The 16,288-nt window shown below is 48.8% G+C and overlaps 1 protein-coding gene across 3 annotated transcripts in view; it reads right to left on the bottom strand.

Annotated features, from left to right (window-relative positions):
• The window catches only part of AP3B2 (adaptor related protein complex 3 subunit beta 2), a 38,718-nt gene extending 23,963 nt beyond the window's left edge, over positions 1-14,755 (bottom strand). Inside the window, exons 1-4 of one of the 3 annotated variants that reach the window (XM_040257488.1) lie at positions 14,437-14,755; positions 5,535-5,610; positions 5,320-5,394; positions 4,941-5,036 (exon numbers count right to left, since the gene is read on the bottom strand). In XM_040257488.1, coding sequence (XP_040113422.1) covers positions 4,941-5,036; positions 5,320-5,394; positions 5,535-5,610; positions 14,437-14,549 — 360 coding nt within the window. In that variant the 5' untranslated portion in view covers positions 14,550-14,755. Of the gene's footprint in view, positions 1-3,903; positions 3,985-4,940; positions 5,037-5,319; positions 5,395-5,534; positions 5,611-10,899; positions 11,233-14,436 lie in introns of those variants that run through there. The other 2 variants (XM_040257487.1, XM_040257490.1) reach the window with 2 other exon arrangements.
• Positions 14,756-16,288: the final 1,533 nt, after the last annotated feature.

The raw sequence follows: 16,288 nt of genomic DNA, 5'->3' as shown, positions 1-16,288 counted from the left end.
TTTTAGCATTATTCTTTCCAAAGAACACCCAGGGTAATTAGGCTGGCATATATTAGCACTATATATCTTGATATCAGCAAAGCACCGTGGGGGTCTCTCATAGCATTTCCTAGACTGCCATTTTTGATATAGGCCTTTTGTTTCATTTACTACGTAAGCATTTTAACAGCAGAATTCACGTCTATTTTATCTCTAGATAACCACAGCCCTTTGTACATAGAAGGTGTTAATTTTTTTTTGCTGTTGAGATCCTTGCTAACAAGATGGGGAAATGCCAGCTGACTGCAGTTAGGTGGATCCACAGTTTGGTAAAATGCAATACTTGTGGAAGATTTACTAGCATATCAGTGTCAACCTGGAAACATGATACATGGGATTTAAGTCTCTTGCCCTGGTTGGAATAGCTTATCAACATCTTCTAGTTCCAGCTCCAGCTCAGTCGCTCAGTCGTGTCCGACTCTTTGCAACCCCATGAATTGCAGCATGCCAGGCCTCCCTGTCTATCACCAACTCCCGGAGTCTACTCAAACTCATGTCCATTGAGTCGGTGATGCTATCCTGCCATCTCATCCTCTGTCGTCCCCTTCTCTTCCTCCCCTCAATACCTCCCAACATCTTAGAAGAAGACATAAAACCAGGAGGACAAAACCAAGATTCAGATCCACGCTGGCTTAGATCTTGTGCTAAAACTAAACAATGAAATACAGAAGGGCCTCACAGGGGATTCAAGGAACCAACTGCATAAAGACAGGATATGGGGACACCTGGATTATCTGCTCGCCAACTGGAGGTTTGTCAGAACTGAGTCAACAACATTAGCCGGCTGCAAAGCAAACAGTCTCAGTCTGGGCTGACAGAAAAGGTTGGTACTATTATGCCGAAAAACCCCCTAAAAAGTAATAATAACAAAAAGAAAGTGAATTTTAGAGGAACACATATAAGATGCTGTTTATAAAACAATATTTTACATTATTTAGGAATACATAAATAAGTAGTAAGAGAATAAATGCACACATATGAGTAATATTCTTTATGCCTTTGGTGGATCTGATATAAATTTTTAAAAATTAAGGTGATAGACATTTCAACACAGTATAATGGTTTTTAAAAGTTATAATCACTTCACATCTGTCAGAATGGCTGTCTTTAGAAAGATAACAAATAACAAGCATTGATGCTGCTGCTGCTACTGCTGCTAAGTCGCTTCAGTCGTGTTCGACTCTGTGCGACCCCTTAGATGGCAGCCCACCAGGCTCCCCCGTCCCTGGGATTCTCCAGGCAAGAACACTGGCGTGGGTTGCCATTTCCTTCTCCAAAGCATGAAAGTGAAAATTGAAAGTGAAGTTGCTCAGTTGTGTCTGACTCTTGGCGACCCCATGGACTGCAGCCCACCAGGCTCCTCCGTCCATGAGATTTTCCAGGCAAGAGTACTGGAATGGGGTGCCATTGCCTTCTCCAAAGTGTTGGTGAGGATGTGGCAAAAAGGGAACCCTTGTACACTCTTGGTGGGAATGTAACTTAGCACAGCCACTGTGGAGAACAATGTGGAGGTCCCTCAAAAAGCTAAAACAGAACTTTCATATGATCCCGCAATATCACTCTTGGGTATATATTCTGGGTATGTTTTCATTAAACAAATGAATGAGTATGATAGAACAGAAATGGCTCATAGAGAACAAACTAGCTGTTATGAGTGGGGGTGGTGGTGGTGAGGAGAAGCAAGATGGGGTAGGGAATTAAAAGGTACAAAGTATTAATACTATGTATAAAATAAAAAGCTAAAAGAATATATTGTACAGCACAGTAGATATGGCTAATATTTTGAAATACATTTAAATGGAGTATTAGCCACAAAAATGTTGAATCAGTGTATTATACACCTGAAACTAATTTAACATTGTGAATTGTCTATACTTCAATAAAAACAAAAATGAAAAACAGTGGTAGTTGTCTTAAGATGGAGATGACCTGTCAGAGATGTTCTAGAGCAAAGGTTGGCATACTACAGTCCACAAGCCAAATGTGTCTTCTGCCTTTTTTAATAAATAAAAATGTATTCAGGGACTTCCCTGGTGGTCCAGTGGCTAAGACTCTGAGCTCCCAATGCAGGGGGCCTGGGTTCAATCTCTGGTCAGGGAACTAGATCCCATATGCTGCCACTAAGACCTGATACAGTCAAATATTTTTTAAAATATGAAATCAAACCCAGTCATGCACACTCATTCATCGCTGCTTTCATACTATTAAAATACAAGGGCAAAGTTGAGTCGTTGACGGTTGAGACTAGATGGTCTGCACAGCCTAAACTACTATCACCTGGCTGGATACGGAAGACGTTTTCTGACTATTGTTCTAGAGAAATCACTGCATTGCATTGAACTAAATGAGCTCTGGTTTTCTAAAAAGGGTAGAATGTGGAAACTTCAGGTCAATGTAAAAATTTGTGCAAATTTTTCAGAATGGTTCCTATAAAACGATTTTAATCCCCATTAAACCAATCTGAGAGAGAGAGCGTATGGTTTTGACTTGTTAAAAAATAACCTAGCACAAGGACTTCCCTGGTGGTCCAGTGGTCAAGACTCCTCGTTTCCACTGCAGGGGGCAAGAGTTCTATCCTTGATGGGGGAACTAAGATCCCCCATGCCTTGCGGTGTGGCCAAAAAATTTAAAACAAACGAACAACAAAAACCCCTAACACAGTGTGAGGCATAGAGATGTTAGGGGAAGCACGCTGATTGAAACCGCCCACCCTGGCCAGGCACCATAGTAACCATCTGCATGAGTTGTTTTACGACAGGCAGTCCAGGTAAGGAACAGGGAACTAATAAGCCTCCACCAGCCAGAAGAGTTCGGGAAAGGTCCAAAGGGGACACCACTTGTCCGACCACCTCCCAGAATCCTCCTCTCTGGCATCCATCTTGGCTGAACAAGGCGTGCACCACCAGGAAGGACTCTTGAGTCAGAATGATTGGCTAAAGACAACCTGGAAAGTATTGCTCTCCACCAGGTGCCCTTTCCCAATAAAATCTCTTGCTTTGTCAGCACGTGTCTCCTCGGACAATTCATTTCCGAGTGTTAGACAAAAGCCCAGTTTCAGGCCCTGGAAGGGGTCCCCCTTCCTGCAACAGAGATACCCAAGTATTTGCTGAATGAAAGAATGGTAGATGCAAATGCCCAGGCCTTCTGCCCCACCTCAGAGGAGCAGACTTTGCCATCACCTCCTGCTGGCCAGAGCAGAATGAACCAGGGGTGAACCCCCAGTTTGGGCAGTCAACTCTCAGTCTGCTCAGCTAACCTACAGAATCAGCTGAACAGGAAAAGATGAGCCAGACCTTTCAATATCCCTCTCACAGGAATTGGAACTAAACATGTGGAAAGACTAGAGGAGTTAATGGCTGTAATCAGAGCTGGAGAGTCTGATTGGACAAAGAATAGAGACAGTGATGCTGACTTCTTTACCCTGGAGATATCTTATCCTAAACACAAAAGCACCCAGTGGAGATTATCATGCATGCATTTAACATACAAAAGATGAGAATATTCATTTAAATATGTGTGTGTTTTTGTGAGGGGTCAGCCTCCTCAATGAGCATTTTATTGCCCAAAAGTGATCCAGGTCTTAAAAATATATATATATATTTTTTTTTTTTTTTCTTTAAATTTTGAGGCCATGCCATAGGGCATGCAGGATCTTAGTTTTTAGTACAGGGATCGAACCCATGTCCCCTGCATTGGGAAGGCAGAGTCTTAACCACTGGACCACCAGGGAAGTCCCGATCCATGTCTTTAAAGGTGGATATTTTACATATGCTGGGGCATCTAAGACAAGTCAATTATTTCTTCTGGTGCTAAACAGAATAATCAACTTGTTCCCACTTTCAAGGAATCATTGGCTGTACTAACCTTATTGAAAATGGAATGGTCTTGTCTTTATGTTCTCTCTGCAGACTGTCAAACCCAGTCTCCACATCTGAGGCCGCTCTCCAGGTTGGTGAGCTTTCTGGTTTTCCTCTCCATGGAGCTCATTTGTTTCCAATAAACTCTTTTGTCCTCCTCACCCAGTTTCAGGTGAAAAGGTTCCAAAGCCATTGTTCTTAGCAGATATTCAAACCAGGTGAGCCAGCCAGTGCCAAGGCTCTGAGACCCAGAGGTGAGGAATCCAGGTCAGCGGGTTCACCACACATTACTCTGTCTTAAGAAGGCTGACTTCTGCCTGGCTGTGGGCCTCAATCCCTTTACATCAGTAGGGTGAAGGCCAGTGTCAGGGGCTCAAGTGATTCATAGTTGAGGCAGCCATTAGCACAGGCTCCTTTGACTCTCCTGACTTTAGGCAGGTAGGAAAGGGCCTCCAGAGCCTGACACCCACCCCCCAACCCCTGCACTCAGACCTCTCCCTGGGCCCACTCCTCTGACAAATGGAATTTATTTCCTGCCCTATTGATAAACAAAGGATGTCACAGTCATCAGCAATTGCAGCCACCATGGACAGTGAGCTGGTGACCCCTGAGCGAACTCAGGAAGAAAGAACACCTGCCATCTAGCAGCCATCAGACTGCAGCCACTTCCCATGGTGAGCCCTGGAGAAACTCAGGATATGAAAACACAGGATACTGGCCCCAGATAGCTGGGGTGCATATCAAAGGAATGATTTCAGTGAGCCCAGACTCTCGCATCTTCCCATACACAGAAAAGCACCAAACTCCTTAACCCAGGTTATCTGGTTTCCTTTCATTAACAACCGTCTTTTGATGCTAGACCACCTGCCCTTTGTTGCAAAACTTCTATATAACCTGACTCAGGGTAACTTAGATGCTGCCTCCTAGGCTTGAAGTCCTAAAAACTCCCACCTAATGAAACCTAATTCTCAACTTTTAAGTCCACACCTCCAATACAGCCCCATCAAGGCCCAGACCCCAGGGAGGCAAATGGAGACCTCTAACCTTCAGGCCACGCTGGAAGGTGGAGATAGATAGCAGGGCTAGGTCTTGCTGCTCCTCAGCGTAGCGCACCAGGTACACATAGACAAGCTTCTTCACCTGGGGAAGAGGGGGTTTCTCAGCAGGGACTGGGGCCCCTGCCCTGAGAGATGTCCTCACCCCGGGTGGCTGCGATCCACAGGGAAAGTATCCAGGGTACCCTGGCCCCATCGTGCTGATCCACATCTGGTTCAGGGACGTCTGGGAGGGGTCTTTTCCTGGACCAGGTACATTCTGAGCGGATTGGACCTCCAGGGACTGGGCTGTCCCCTTTCTCATCCCCAACTAGCTCCAGTTTACTCCTGGAGGTGGACGAGGGAGACTCCTCCCTGGTAGCACTCACCTCTATGTTCTTACAGGCCACGTTCTTCACCACGGCGGGGAACAGGTCTGAGGCGTTCTTTCCCCGGGCAATCATCTAGGTGGTGGGGTCAGGGTAGGGGGAGAACAAGAAGGGAGATGCCAGCACTCACTGGGGGAAGGTCCACAAGCAGCCAAGGAGGGCTCTTGGATCCTCAAGCTCCTCCCCCAAGGGATCCCCTCTGACCCCCCCCTCACCGCCACAATTCTCTTCATGGCCTCCAGCTTGAGCGAATCCTTGTTGGTGTCCAGCATCGCCTTCAAGTCATCGTGCCTGGTGGGGACACAAAAGGTCAGCTGAGGGCACAACGGTGGGGACAGGGCTATCAATCAGTAGGATTCAGACAGAAAGAAGGGACCTGGGCAGGGAAGGCAGGACTCGACCACAAGGGAAAGTGGTAAAATACAGATCAGGGGACTTAGGGTGGGGAGAAGCATGTGGGTCAGTCAATGTTATGGGGCTGAGCTGTGATCCACTCAAAAAAGAATGTGCCCAGAATGTAATCTTATTTGGAAACAGAATTGTTTCAGCTGTAATTACGATGCAGTAATAGGGTGGGTCTCTAACTTAATACATCTGGTGTGCTTTAAGAAGATGGCCCTGTAAAGAGAGAGATGCAGGGAGAATACTGTGAATACAGAGAACCGGAGTGACTCACCTGCAAGCCAAGGAACACCTGCAATACCGCTTCTCTCTTAAGGTTTGGTTTTTGGCTGAGAGGCAAGTAAAATCTTAGCTCCCTAATCAGGGATCAAACCCATACTCCCTGCATTGGCAGGCTTAGTCTTAACTACTGGACTGCCAGGGAAGTCCCGGGTAAATGACGATGTAAATAAATAACCCCTTGCATTTGGTGGAGGGGAATAATGTTAGTCTCCAAGCCAGTATCTAAATGTCATGCAATGGCTATTGAAATTTCAAGGGAGACCTTTTGTCAGACTTTCTGAAGTGACTGCAAAATTCATCCAGAAACAAAAATCAATAGGTAAGAAGAACTCCAGAGAATCTAGGGGCAAAAGGGGATGGAAATGAGAATAGAACAATGACAGACAATTCACCTAACCAGAATTCAAAACACAAAACAAATGACCATGATAAAAGCTGTGTGGTGCCAGATTAAAAATTTCACAAATGTATCTAAGTTGATACATTAGGAACAATTAACACCAATCCAAGAAAGAAACTTTTGCCTCCCCTTAAACAAATGCTGTTGGGACAACTGCTATGTAGCAAAGAATTTAACTTGCACATGTACTTCACACCAAAATAAATCCCACATTTGTTTAATAGTTAAATTATGTTGGGTTTCCCTGGTGATCCAGTGGTTAAGAATCCAGTTTGCAGTGCAAAGGACATGGGTTCGATCCCTGGTCTAGAAAGATCCCACATGCCTCAGAGCAGCTAAGCTCATGTGCCAGAACTACTGAGCCCACACTCTAGAGCCCATGAGCTGCAACTACAGAAGCCTGTGAGTCTAGAGCCTGCGCTCCACAAGTGACGCCACAATGAGCAGCCTATCGTGTGCAAAAATAGCCCCCCACTCGCGCAACCAGAGAAAGCCTGCGTGCTGCAACAAAGACCCCACCACAGACGAAAGTAGATGAATCATTTTTAAAAATTATTTTAATGTATGGAAGAGGGGGAAATTTTAATTTTCAAGGTCATAAAATTATTAGTAATAAGATGCTAGTTTTTTTTTTTTTCAACTCTTGGGTATAAACTAAATTTAAGAAAAAAACCAAGACAAAACTGCATTTGTTCACTAGGGCTGCTGTAACAATACCACAGGGTGACTGGGTCACTTAACCACCTCAGCGTATTTTCTTGCAATTCCGGAGGCTAGAAGTCTGAGATCAAGGTGTCAGCAGGGCTGGTTTCATATGAGGCCTGTCTTCTTGACTTGCAGATGACTGTCTTCCCTTATCTTTACATGGTCTTCCCTTTGCGTTTTCCTCTTCTCATAACAAGTGAATCGTATTGGATTAGGACCCGCCTTAATGACCTCCTTTTCACTTAATCACCTCTTAAAAGACTGTCCCCAAACATAGTCACATTCTGAGGTACTGGGGATTAGGGATGCAACATATGAGAACACAATTCAGCCCACAATAGCAACAGAAAGGAAAATATTTGGGATATGGTGAATACAAGTTTAACATTAAAAATAAAGTACTGATATAAGCTTAGGGTCTATATTCAGGATTCACTGTCAGGGCTGCCCACCTGCCATCCCCCTGCCCCTCCAGGTGGACACAGCCCTGAGCTGCTGCTCCCCAGTCGGTGAGCGGAGCATGGTCTGGCACTCCTTGACCATGTGCCCTTGAGGAGTGAACAACCTGCCCAAGCATACTCAGAGGCCCAGCGGCTGAGGGCCAAAGAAGTCAGCAGAGAAACGCGAAACCACCTCATGGAAAACGTGTGTCTGCACAGCTAACAGAGCTGCGGGACCACAGATGCGCGCATACTGTCCAGGCAGCTCCAAAATGCGATGAGCAGCTGTGAATGGAGACCTGTATATTCTCTGACCTCCCAGATGATACTCAGATAACTCACAGCTTTGACCCTGCCAGGAGAGGTATTACCAACGGCAGGAATTAAAAAGCAGTGTGTGCAAAGTTAGTCATGGAAGTGAAACACCTAGAAGCAACAGAAAACCAGAAAATAGATGTAGCCATTCTAGGAGAGGGAAGAGCATGCTAACGGTCACCAAGAGGCAAGTGTGACTAGTGCTGATGCTGAGACATGAGTAAGTGATAAATGCTGAGAGGAAGGAAAGAGCCTGACGTGACAGACACCTAGTCACAGGGCTGCGCTTTGCAGCAATGTGCGAGTGCTTAACAGATAAAATCAGAAGAGACAGGAGGCGTGCTAAGAAACTGATGTTCCAGGATTTTACAAGTGTTTCTTGTGAAGACATTTTTGATGGGAAGCAAAGTAGAAAGATGATGACTTCCAGAACACAGAGGACTTGCTAGCTGTCAGATGAGGGTTGAAGATGTCCAGCCCCACGCATATTGATCTAGAACCCCTCCATACCACTCAACCATAAAAAAAAAAAGAATGAAATAATGCCATTTGCAGTAACATGGATGAACCTAGAGGTTATCATACTAAGTGAAGTAAGTCAGAGAAATACCATGTGATATCATTTATATGTGGAATTTAAAATATGACACAAATGAACTTATCTATGAAACAGAAACAGACTCACAGACACAGAGAACAAGTTTACGGTTACCAACGGGGAAAGGGAGTGGAGGAAGGATAAATTAGGAGTTTGGGATTAGCATATAGAAACTACTATATATAAACAGATAAACAACAAGGTCCTACTGTATAGCACAGGGAACTAGATTCAATATCCTATAATCAACCATAATGGAAAAGAAAATGCAAAAAAATATAATAAAATATATGTATGTGTGTTTGTGTGTATATGTATCCCTAAATCATTTTGCTATACAGCAGAAACTAACACAACATTGTAAATCAACTATACTTCAGTTAAAAAAAAAACAGAACGAACCGAACCAGAGGACATTTTCTACTGCCTATGGCCAAGTGAGGGTCAAAAGATAACCACCTCATCCCTCTCCCAAACACAAACCAGGTGGTCAACTCCTAGGCATGTTTAACTCAGGACAGATGGGTGTAGACAGAGGTACAGACCATTCAGCTGGGCCTGGGCAGCACGGAGGGCATGGGGAGAATGACAGAACTGGGCACCACCTTCCCCAATACACAAACGCACATCACGCACCCAGGATCCTTTGTACACACCTCCACACAGTCAACTCACCCCCACAGATCCCCATCACCCCAACACCCCATCAAACACTGGTATCACCAATATACTCTCACATCTGTCCCCACAGACACACCTACACTCCAGAGACATACTCATACCCCCAAAGACACACTTACATCCCTCAGATATATATAGTTCTTACATAAACCCACACACACTCAACAAACCCCCTGCAGACACACCCGTAATCCCCACAGAAACATACAAAGACACGTATACCACACATACACTTCCCACAAAAACACTCAGCACATAAAGCCACACACCTGTGGACCCACACACCTCACCTGCAAACACCTACAGACACCCACCACAAGCCCTCTGTACCACCCCACACCCTCATCTAGACATGCACACCCACACATGGCCCTCCACAGACACACACCACCCACACTGCGCACACATACAGCTTTTTGACAAAACTGTGTCACTCTAATCCCAGTCACCAAAATGGCCTGTGGACTCCTATGTGTGATTTCTGATGATAAATTTAGGCTTCTAAGATCAAATATATCCAGCCTCACAGATCCTCTGACCTCCTTAGGGGTCAGATGGGCACCAGTTGGAGCTGACTCCGGGGCCCTTTAACTTCAAGAATTCTCTGCAGCAGGTTTCCTCACACCCAAGCGTCCTCACCTCCCCTACAGATGCCACAAGCCCATGTCAAGTGCCCACACCCAGAGTGGTGCTGGGTACTCACACCGATCCTGCACTCCCAGCCTGGTACCCACCTTCCAGGTTCCTGGGAGGGTCCAGGACCCTAGGAGAGGGGAATCAAGGGAAGAGAGGGGCTGGGGGACATAGCACAGGCAAGACTGTGCCCACTAGCAGACAGCAGCCCCCACCTGAGGTCTGACCACCTTGGGTCCCTTACTTTCACTCCCACCAGCCGATGTTCCCAAGATGGAGAGGAAGGGAGAGATACACAGCAACACTCCAAGGCCATGAAACATTCATCTCCTGGAGTCAGATCCCTCTACAGGGCTCTCACTGTGACTGGAGCCCTGGCCTGACCTGAGGGACTCTGTGGGTGACTGGAGCCAGCAGGTGGGCTGGGAGGAAGGTAAAACCTGGCGTTTGAGGCCAGATACACTCACTTCATGTGATATACACCTTCCTCCTTCCCCTCACCACCCAAGTTCCAACCCACTAGATGGGAGCTGCTGCTGCTCCTGCTGCTAAGTCACTTCAGTCGTGTCCGACTCTGTGCGACCCCATAAGCTCCCCCATCCCTGGGATTCTCCAGGCAAGAACATTGGAGTGGGTTGCCATTTCCTTCTCCAAGGCATGAAAGTGAGAAGTGAAAGTGAAGTCGCTCAGTCGTGTCCGACTCAGCGACCCCATGGACTGCAGCCTACTAGGCTCCTCCATCCATGGGATTTTCCAGGCAAGAGCACTGGAGTGGGGTGCCATTGCCTTCACTAGATGGGAGAGGGTGGTCAAACTATCCTGATCTTATCCTGTCTCCAAACCTCATCAGGAACCCTCACCTAGCCAGGACCTGGGGAGAGGAAAAGGTCAGATGTTTTACTCCATCCTCAAATATTTTACTGTCCTCCTCCCTTCAGAGCTACCAGGGAGTTAGGAGTTAAGCTCATTTCCCCCAACTTAAACTCTCAGTCCCCCATAACATCCCCCATGCCTGCCCCCGTCCTGGACACTAAATGCCAGTCCAGTCCTCCTGCTAAAGAGGTGGGACTTAAATGGTTCCTGCTGGAAGAGGCAGCTTCCCATCCCTGAGGGCTCCTCCATACCGTAATGGCTGGCTCTGGCTCTGGCCCTGGCTAGGTTCTGGGCAAGGTCCTTCCAGGGACTCTTCTGGGGTCGTGTCTTCTTCTGGGGCTTGCAGCCACCGAAGCTCCTCCGGCTGCAGGGCCTGGTACCAGGGTGGGGCCCCGCCTTCAGGGGCCAGCACAGGGCTGGCAGCCTCCTGATCGGCCTCTCTGCCCCCTGGCCTCACTGCTGCCCCCGGGAGCTGCAGGAATCGCTGCATCAGGGCACCAGATCCTGCTTCAAAATGAGACTGAGCTGACTGGGGAGCTGGGGGTGCCTGTCCCTGTCACCAGAGGGCCCGCCCCGAAACTCGGAAACTGGACACTGGCGGGACGGAGGCTCTGGTTTCCTCTTTGCTGCTCAGAGACAAGGACTCACGTGGTGGAGGAGGGCAGGGACTGGGGACAGAGCCAAGTCCTGGTCTGCAGGCAGAGGACCAGCAGGCAGGGGAGCGGATCCAGACACAGGTGAGGCATCTCTCACTTCCTCCTCAGGCCACAGCTGAACCTCTGCCCCCTCAAAACTCCTCCTCCTCAACAATCGTGTTCACCCCTTCCCACTCTGACCCCCACCATCTTGATCCTCACCTGTCTTTCCATGGCCAGGTCCTTGATTTTTTCCTTCCTATCAGCCTTCTCTTATCTCTACTTCCTCCATGCCTAGCTGAGGCCCCTCATGTGCACACCTTCAACTGCTCTTCACTTACATCCTTGGCCCTCTTGTCCCCAAGACCCCTACCTCACCAGGAGTGGCTGGCTTTATTTGCTGTATTTGGATGCTCCTCAGATTCCCACCATCCTTGCCCTAGCAGCTTCACTACTTGCCTCTCACAGAAAATAAAGGCTTTAGATCAAAATCCTCACAGCTCTCAAACGTCTCCATCTACTCTTTCCCCTCCTCTTCCCTCTGGGCAGAGCTGGTCCTCCTTGAGGCCAGGCCAGTTCTCCCACCCAGCTCTGGAAGCCTCCCCTCCCATCAGTCAGGGATCGATGCCTCCTTCATTCCTTCCAACCTCTCCCACACTACTGGCTCCTTCCCAAAGGCAGTTAAACTTGCTCTGGGCTCTCCCAGACTAATAATAGACAAATAAAAATAACAACAAAAATAAACAGACATTCTTGAACTGACATTCTCCTCTGGCAACTCTTTCCCTTTCCCCTTTATAAAAAAAATATATATATTGTTCATTCATTTGGCTGATCTTAATTGCCGTGCACAGGCTCTCTAGTTCCTGGGCTTAGTTGCCTTGCAGTAAGTGGAATCTTAGTTCCCAGACCAGGGATCGAACCTGCATCCCCTGCATTGCAAGGCGGATTCTTAATCATTGGACCACTAGGGAAGTCCCTATAGTCACACTTCTCGAAAGCAAAATTCTCATTCACTGTGTTTTATTTATTTACCTCCTCTTCACTCTCCTATTCACTTTTGATCTGGCTTCAGATGCTGATTAGAATTTAGGGCTCAGTGGCCATGATGTCTACAACTTAAATGGGTCAGCCAAAAATACTTATAGATAGATGGTTAGATAAAGCAAATACCACAGAATGGCAACAACGATGGAATTGAATCTAGGTGGAGGGTATACACTGTATTCACTCAAATTTTCTGTATGTTTAAAATTGTTCATCAAAGAATGCTGGAGAAAATGAACCTAGCCCCTCCTCTTTTGACTTTGCCAGAACTAGTCCCTCAGGGCCAGAGGTGGGGAGTGGAGCAGGAAGGGGTAGACCTGCTCTTTGTCAAACCAGTGGGCACGATTTCTTTCCTTGTTTGAACTGACCTCAGAGGGTGGTGCCACTGCTGATGGCTTCCTTCTTGAAACAACATTTTATTCCTCCTGCCTCTGGCTTACTTATTCTCACTTATTTTGAAACACTTCCCCCCTGCTCTCTGGTCACTCTTATTCTGTGTCTTCAGGGTTCTTACCTGTGCCTTGTCTGAATTCATTTTATAAATGCTACTTAGATTATCTGGCTATCTTCACTTCCTTCGGTGGCTTTGATGGATGGACACGCACGTGTGTGTGTGTGTGTGTGTGTGTGTGTGTACTAATAATCTCTTGGAATCCAAATCCTAACATCCAGCTACCTACTAGACTCTACTCAGAGTTTACAATCTCAGCATCTTAAAAGCCAGGCTCAACATTATTTTCCACAAATTTGCTTGTAATATCTTTATTTCCAATTACCCTGTCTGGCATCACCTTCTATCTCATACAAGAATTGGTAACCTGAGATTATCCTCATCTTCTCCCAGCCCCTTCCTACTACCTTCCCCCCAGGTAATCGTCAAGTCTGTGGCTTCTACCATCTCAAGAGCCCCCCCAAGTCCTGGACATCACCCATAGCCTAGTCCACCATCATGCCCCCCCATCCAACTTCAACACCCCTTCACCTGTCTTCTGAATCCAGCACACATCCGATCTCTTCTCCACAATCCAGCCTGGGACCCTTCTAAAATGCAAATCTGCTACTGCCTGCTTAGAAACCTTCAGTGGCCCTGCACCCCTCTCCCTCCACCTTGGCATCTCTCTACCTTCAGTTCTGGCCATTCCAGTGGCTTGGACAGAGATTCTGGCCACACCGTATTAACACATACAAAACCTGTGATCTGGCTCTCCTTCACTTCCACACCTTGCCTAAAGCTCTTTGTTCTGCCTGAAACATCCTTGGCTCTCCCCCATTCCCTTCTCTCCAGGCCCAGGGACCAGCTCTTCTCATCCCTCTGAGAGCCCCACCACACTGCACTGTCACTCACAGGCTCTTCCCTGTGCCCTCCTCTAGAGGGGCTTGAGGAGGAGACTGTCTCATGTTCACGGCGGCATCCAAGTGGCATCCACACTGACTAAAACGAGACTTGACACAGCAGGCCCTTAAGAATGCTTGTTTCAGAATTTACGAATAAACCAATGAAGGATGAAATGAGCCAAAGGTGGAAGGGAAGGGGAGGAAGTTAAGGTAGGGTTGAATTATAGGGGCAACGTGGGGAGCAGGAGTGGGAGCTCCAGACGCTCCCCAGAGATGGGGATGAGGACAGGAGGACCAGAATAAGGGGAAATGGATTTGTAGGAGCAGCCAGGCCTGGGAGGTTCTGAGTCTCTATTCTAGGACGGCCTTCCTGGACAGGCCTCCAGGCTCAAGCTCGCAGATCTGATCCCTCCCCCGCGTTCTTTTGCAGTCATAAGCGAAAAAAGGCAGAGACCCTGTAATCCAAGTCCACCAACAGGAGAAACACTTGAGGGAGGATTGGTCTTTCAGAAACAGAGCTGGCCGGCCCACCCCCCACCAGCCTCCGCCCCCACCCTCACGGTTCCCAGGCCGGCCCCTCGCGGGCGGGGGGCGAAGGGGGGACAGGGGTCGGGAGGGTCTGTGTCCACGGCCGGAGGGGGCCGTGCAGGATTCCAGTCCGCGCCACCTGGGCCGCCGCGGACGGGCCTGGGCGCTGTCCATGGTACCGCAGCGCGTGTTCCCAGGCCAGGCCGGGCCCTGCCCAGCCCCCCTCTCGCCCGGCTCCCTCACCGCTTGTAGTCGGAGGAGAAAATGCCGCCGCTCGCCGGGTCGTGGCCATACTCGGGCTCGCCGGGGCCGGCAGAGCCGCCTTTGTCTTCGTTGTAGGCCGGGGCGGCCGACATTGGGCGGCAGGGCAGAGGGCTTCGCTGGGGAGGACGCAGGGCCGCCGGGATGCGGCAGGGACCGAGGAAGAGCGCGAAGGCCGGCGCAGGCGAGGTTGGCGGCGCTGCCCAGGCTCCGCAGAGGCCGCAATCTGCGGCGGCGGAGGCAGCAGCGCGCGGATTTATCAATCAGGGCAGAGCGCGTTGTAGTTCTTAAAGGCACCTGCTCCCTCGAAGCGGAGGGCGTGTCCGCGGAGGGAGCAGGAGGGGCGGTGCCGCAAAGCCTGGCCCCGCCCCAGTGCCTCGGAAATCCCTCCAACCCCCAGTACGGAAGGTGCCAGCCCTTGAAAGTGATCATGCACCTCCAGGTTTGGGGGTGGGGAGGTGGGGTGCGGGGGTAGGGTGGATTTGCTGGACTGATGTTGGGACAGCCGTCTGGAGATGCAGAACGCCATTACTCATCCCTGACCACCCGGTCTCGGTGGGACGGCCTCTAGGAGCTTCACTCATGCCAGATACTACGCGGATTCTCACCCACCCTGTGGAAAGAAAGGCTGGGTCTTGGGTGAGGGGCGGGTAAAAGAAAGTTGTTCACGACAGCTTCCTAGAGATGATGGAATTTAAGGAAGGTTGGTCCAAGAGCGCCGAGGATGCAGATGCAGAGAGATGGGGACTGAATAGAGGGAATGGTGAACCTCGAATTTGGCTTCGGAAAATAGTTTAATGATCATTTCTGAAGCCCCTTGCCCACCAGGTGTGCCTGAGGTCACAGCTAGTCCACGGTCAAGTCCACATCCACGGAAACCCAGGAAAGAAGGGGAAGGGAGGAGGTTGGGTTAGGGTATGGTGTAACTGCCAGGACTTTGGGATCCTGTGAGGCCTCCAGCTCCTCCCTCAAGATCCAAGGTCCCCCTAGGGAAGGCAGCCTGGATCTAGAGAGAAAGTAGTGACTGGGCTGGGGGGAGGGGGTGGGTTCAAGTTGAGTGGGGGCATCAGGCTCAGTGAGTGGGGTGAGGGTGGGGGGTTAGTCTTTTGCCTGGGCTTCCCTGGTGGCTCAGACGGTGAAGAATCTGCCTACAATGCAGAGACCTGGCTTCGATCCCCGGGTCAGGAAGATCCCCTGGAGAAGGGAATGGCAACCTACTCCAGTATTCTTGCCTGGAGACTCCCATGGACAGAGGAGCCTTGTGGGCTACAGTCCATGGGGTCACAAAGAGTCCGACAGGACTGAGAAATTAACACTTTCACTTTTCAGGAGGTGAGGCCTGGATTTGGAATGTGGAAGGGGCCATAGGACTGAGTCTTGATCTATAAGCTACTGGTGTCTCCAGAATCAGAACTGGAGGGTCTCGGTGGAAATGGAGGGGCCCCGGAAAGGTAGGGCTTGACTGCTTAGGTAGGTTCCATTGGAGAATGGGAATGAGGGTTGACCAGGACCACCACAGCACCTGGCTGAAGGAGGCTGAAGTAAATAGATATGCCTGGTATCTGTGAGAGGGGATCTTTCTGGAGTGGGCCCAAAAGCATTTCTGAGGAGTAGAACTTTGATGAATTAGCAGGCCTAGTTTGCTTCTGGGGGCTTTGGTTATGCCAAAGTAAAGTGGATCTCCAATTTGAGTAACGTGGCCTGGCTGGGGAGAGAGGGCCTAAACTGTCCAGAAGCTCATAGTTTTACAGTTGTTAATTGGTTCTAGAGGTGATGTGGGGTCCTATGTGGGTAGCTGGGCCGTCCTCACCAAAGTCATGGGACTTTGGACTAC

Source organism: Oryx dammah, unplaced genomic scaffold, assembly GCF_014754425.2.
Source record: "Oryx dammah isolate SB20612 unplaced genomic scaffold, SCBI_Odam_1.1 HiC_scaffold_16, whole genome shotgun sequence".
NCBI classification, from domain to species: domain Eukaryota; kingdom Metazoa; phylum Chordata; class Mammalia; order Artiodactyla; family Bovidae; genus Oryx; species Oryx dammah.
The sequence above is the reverse complement of the archived record's forward strand: the minus strand, read 5'-3'. Positions and strand labels throughout refer to the sequence as shown.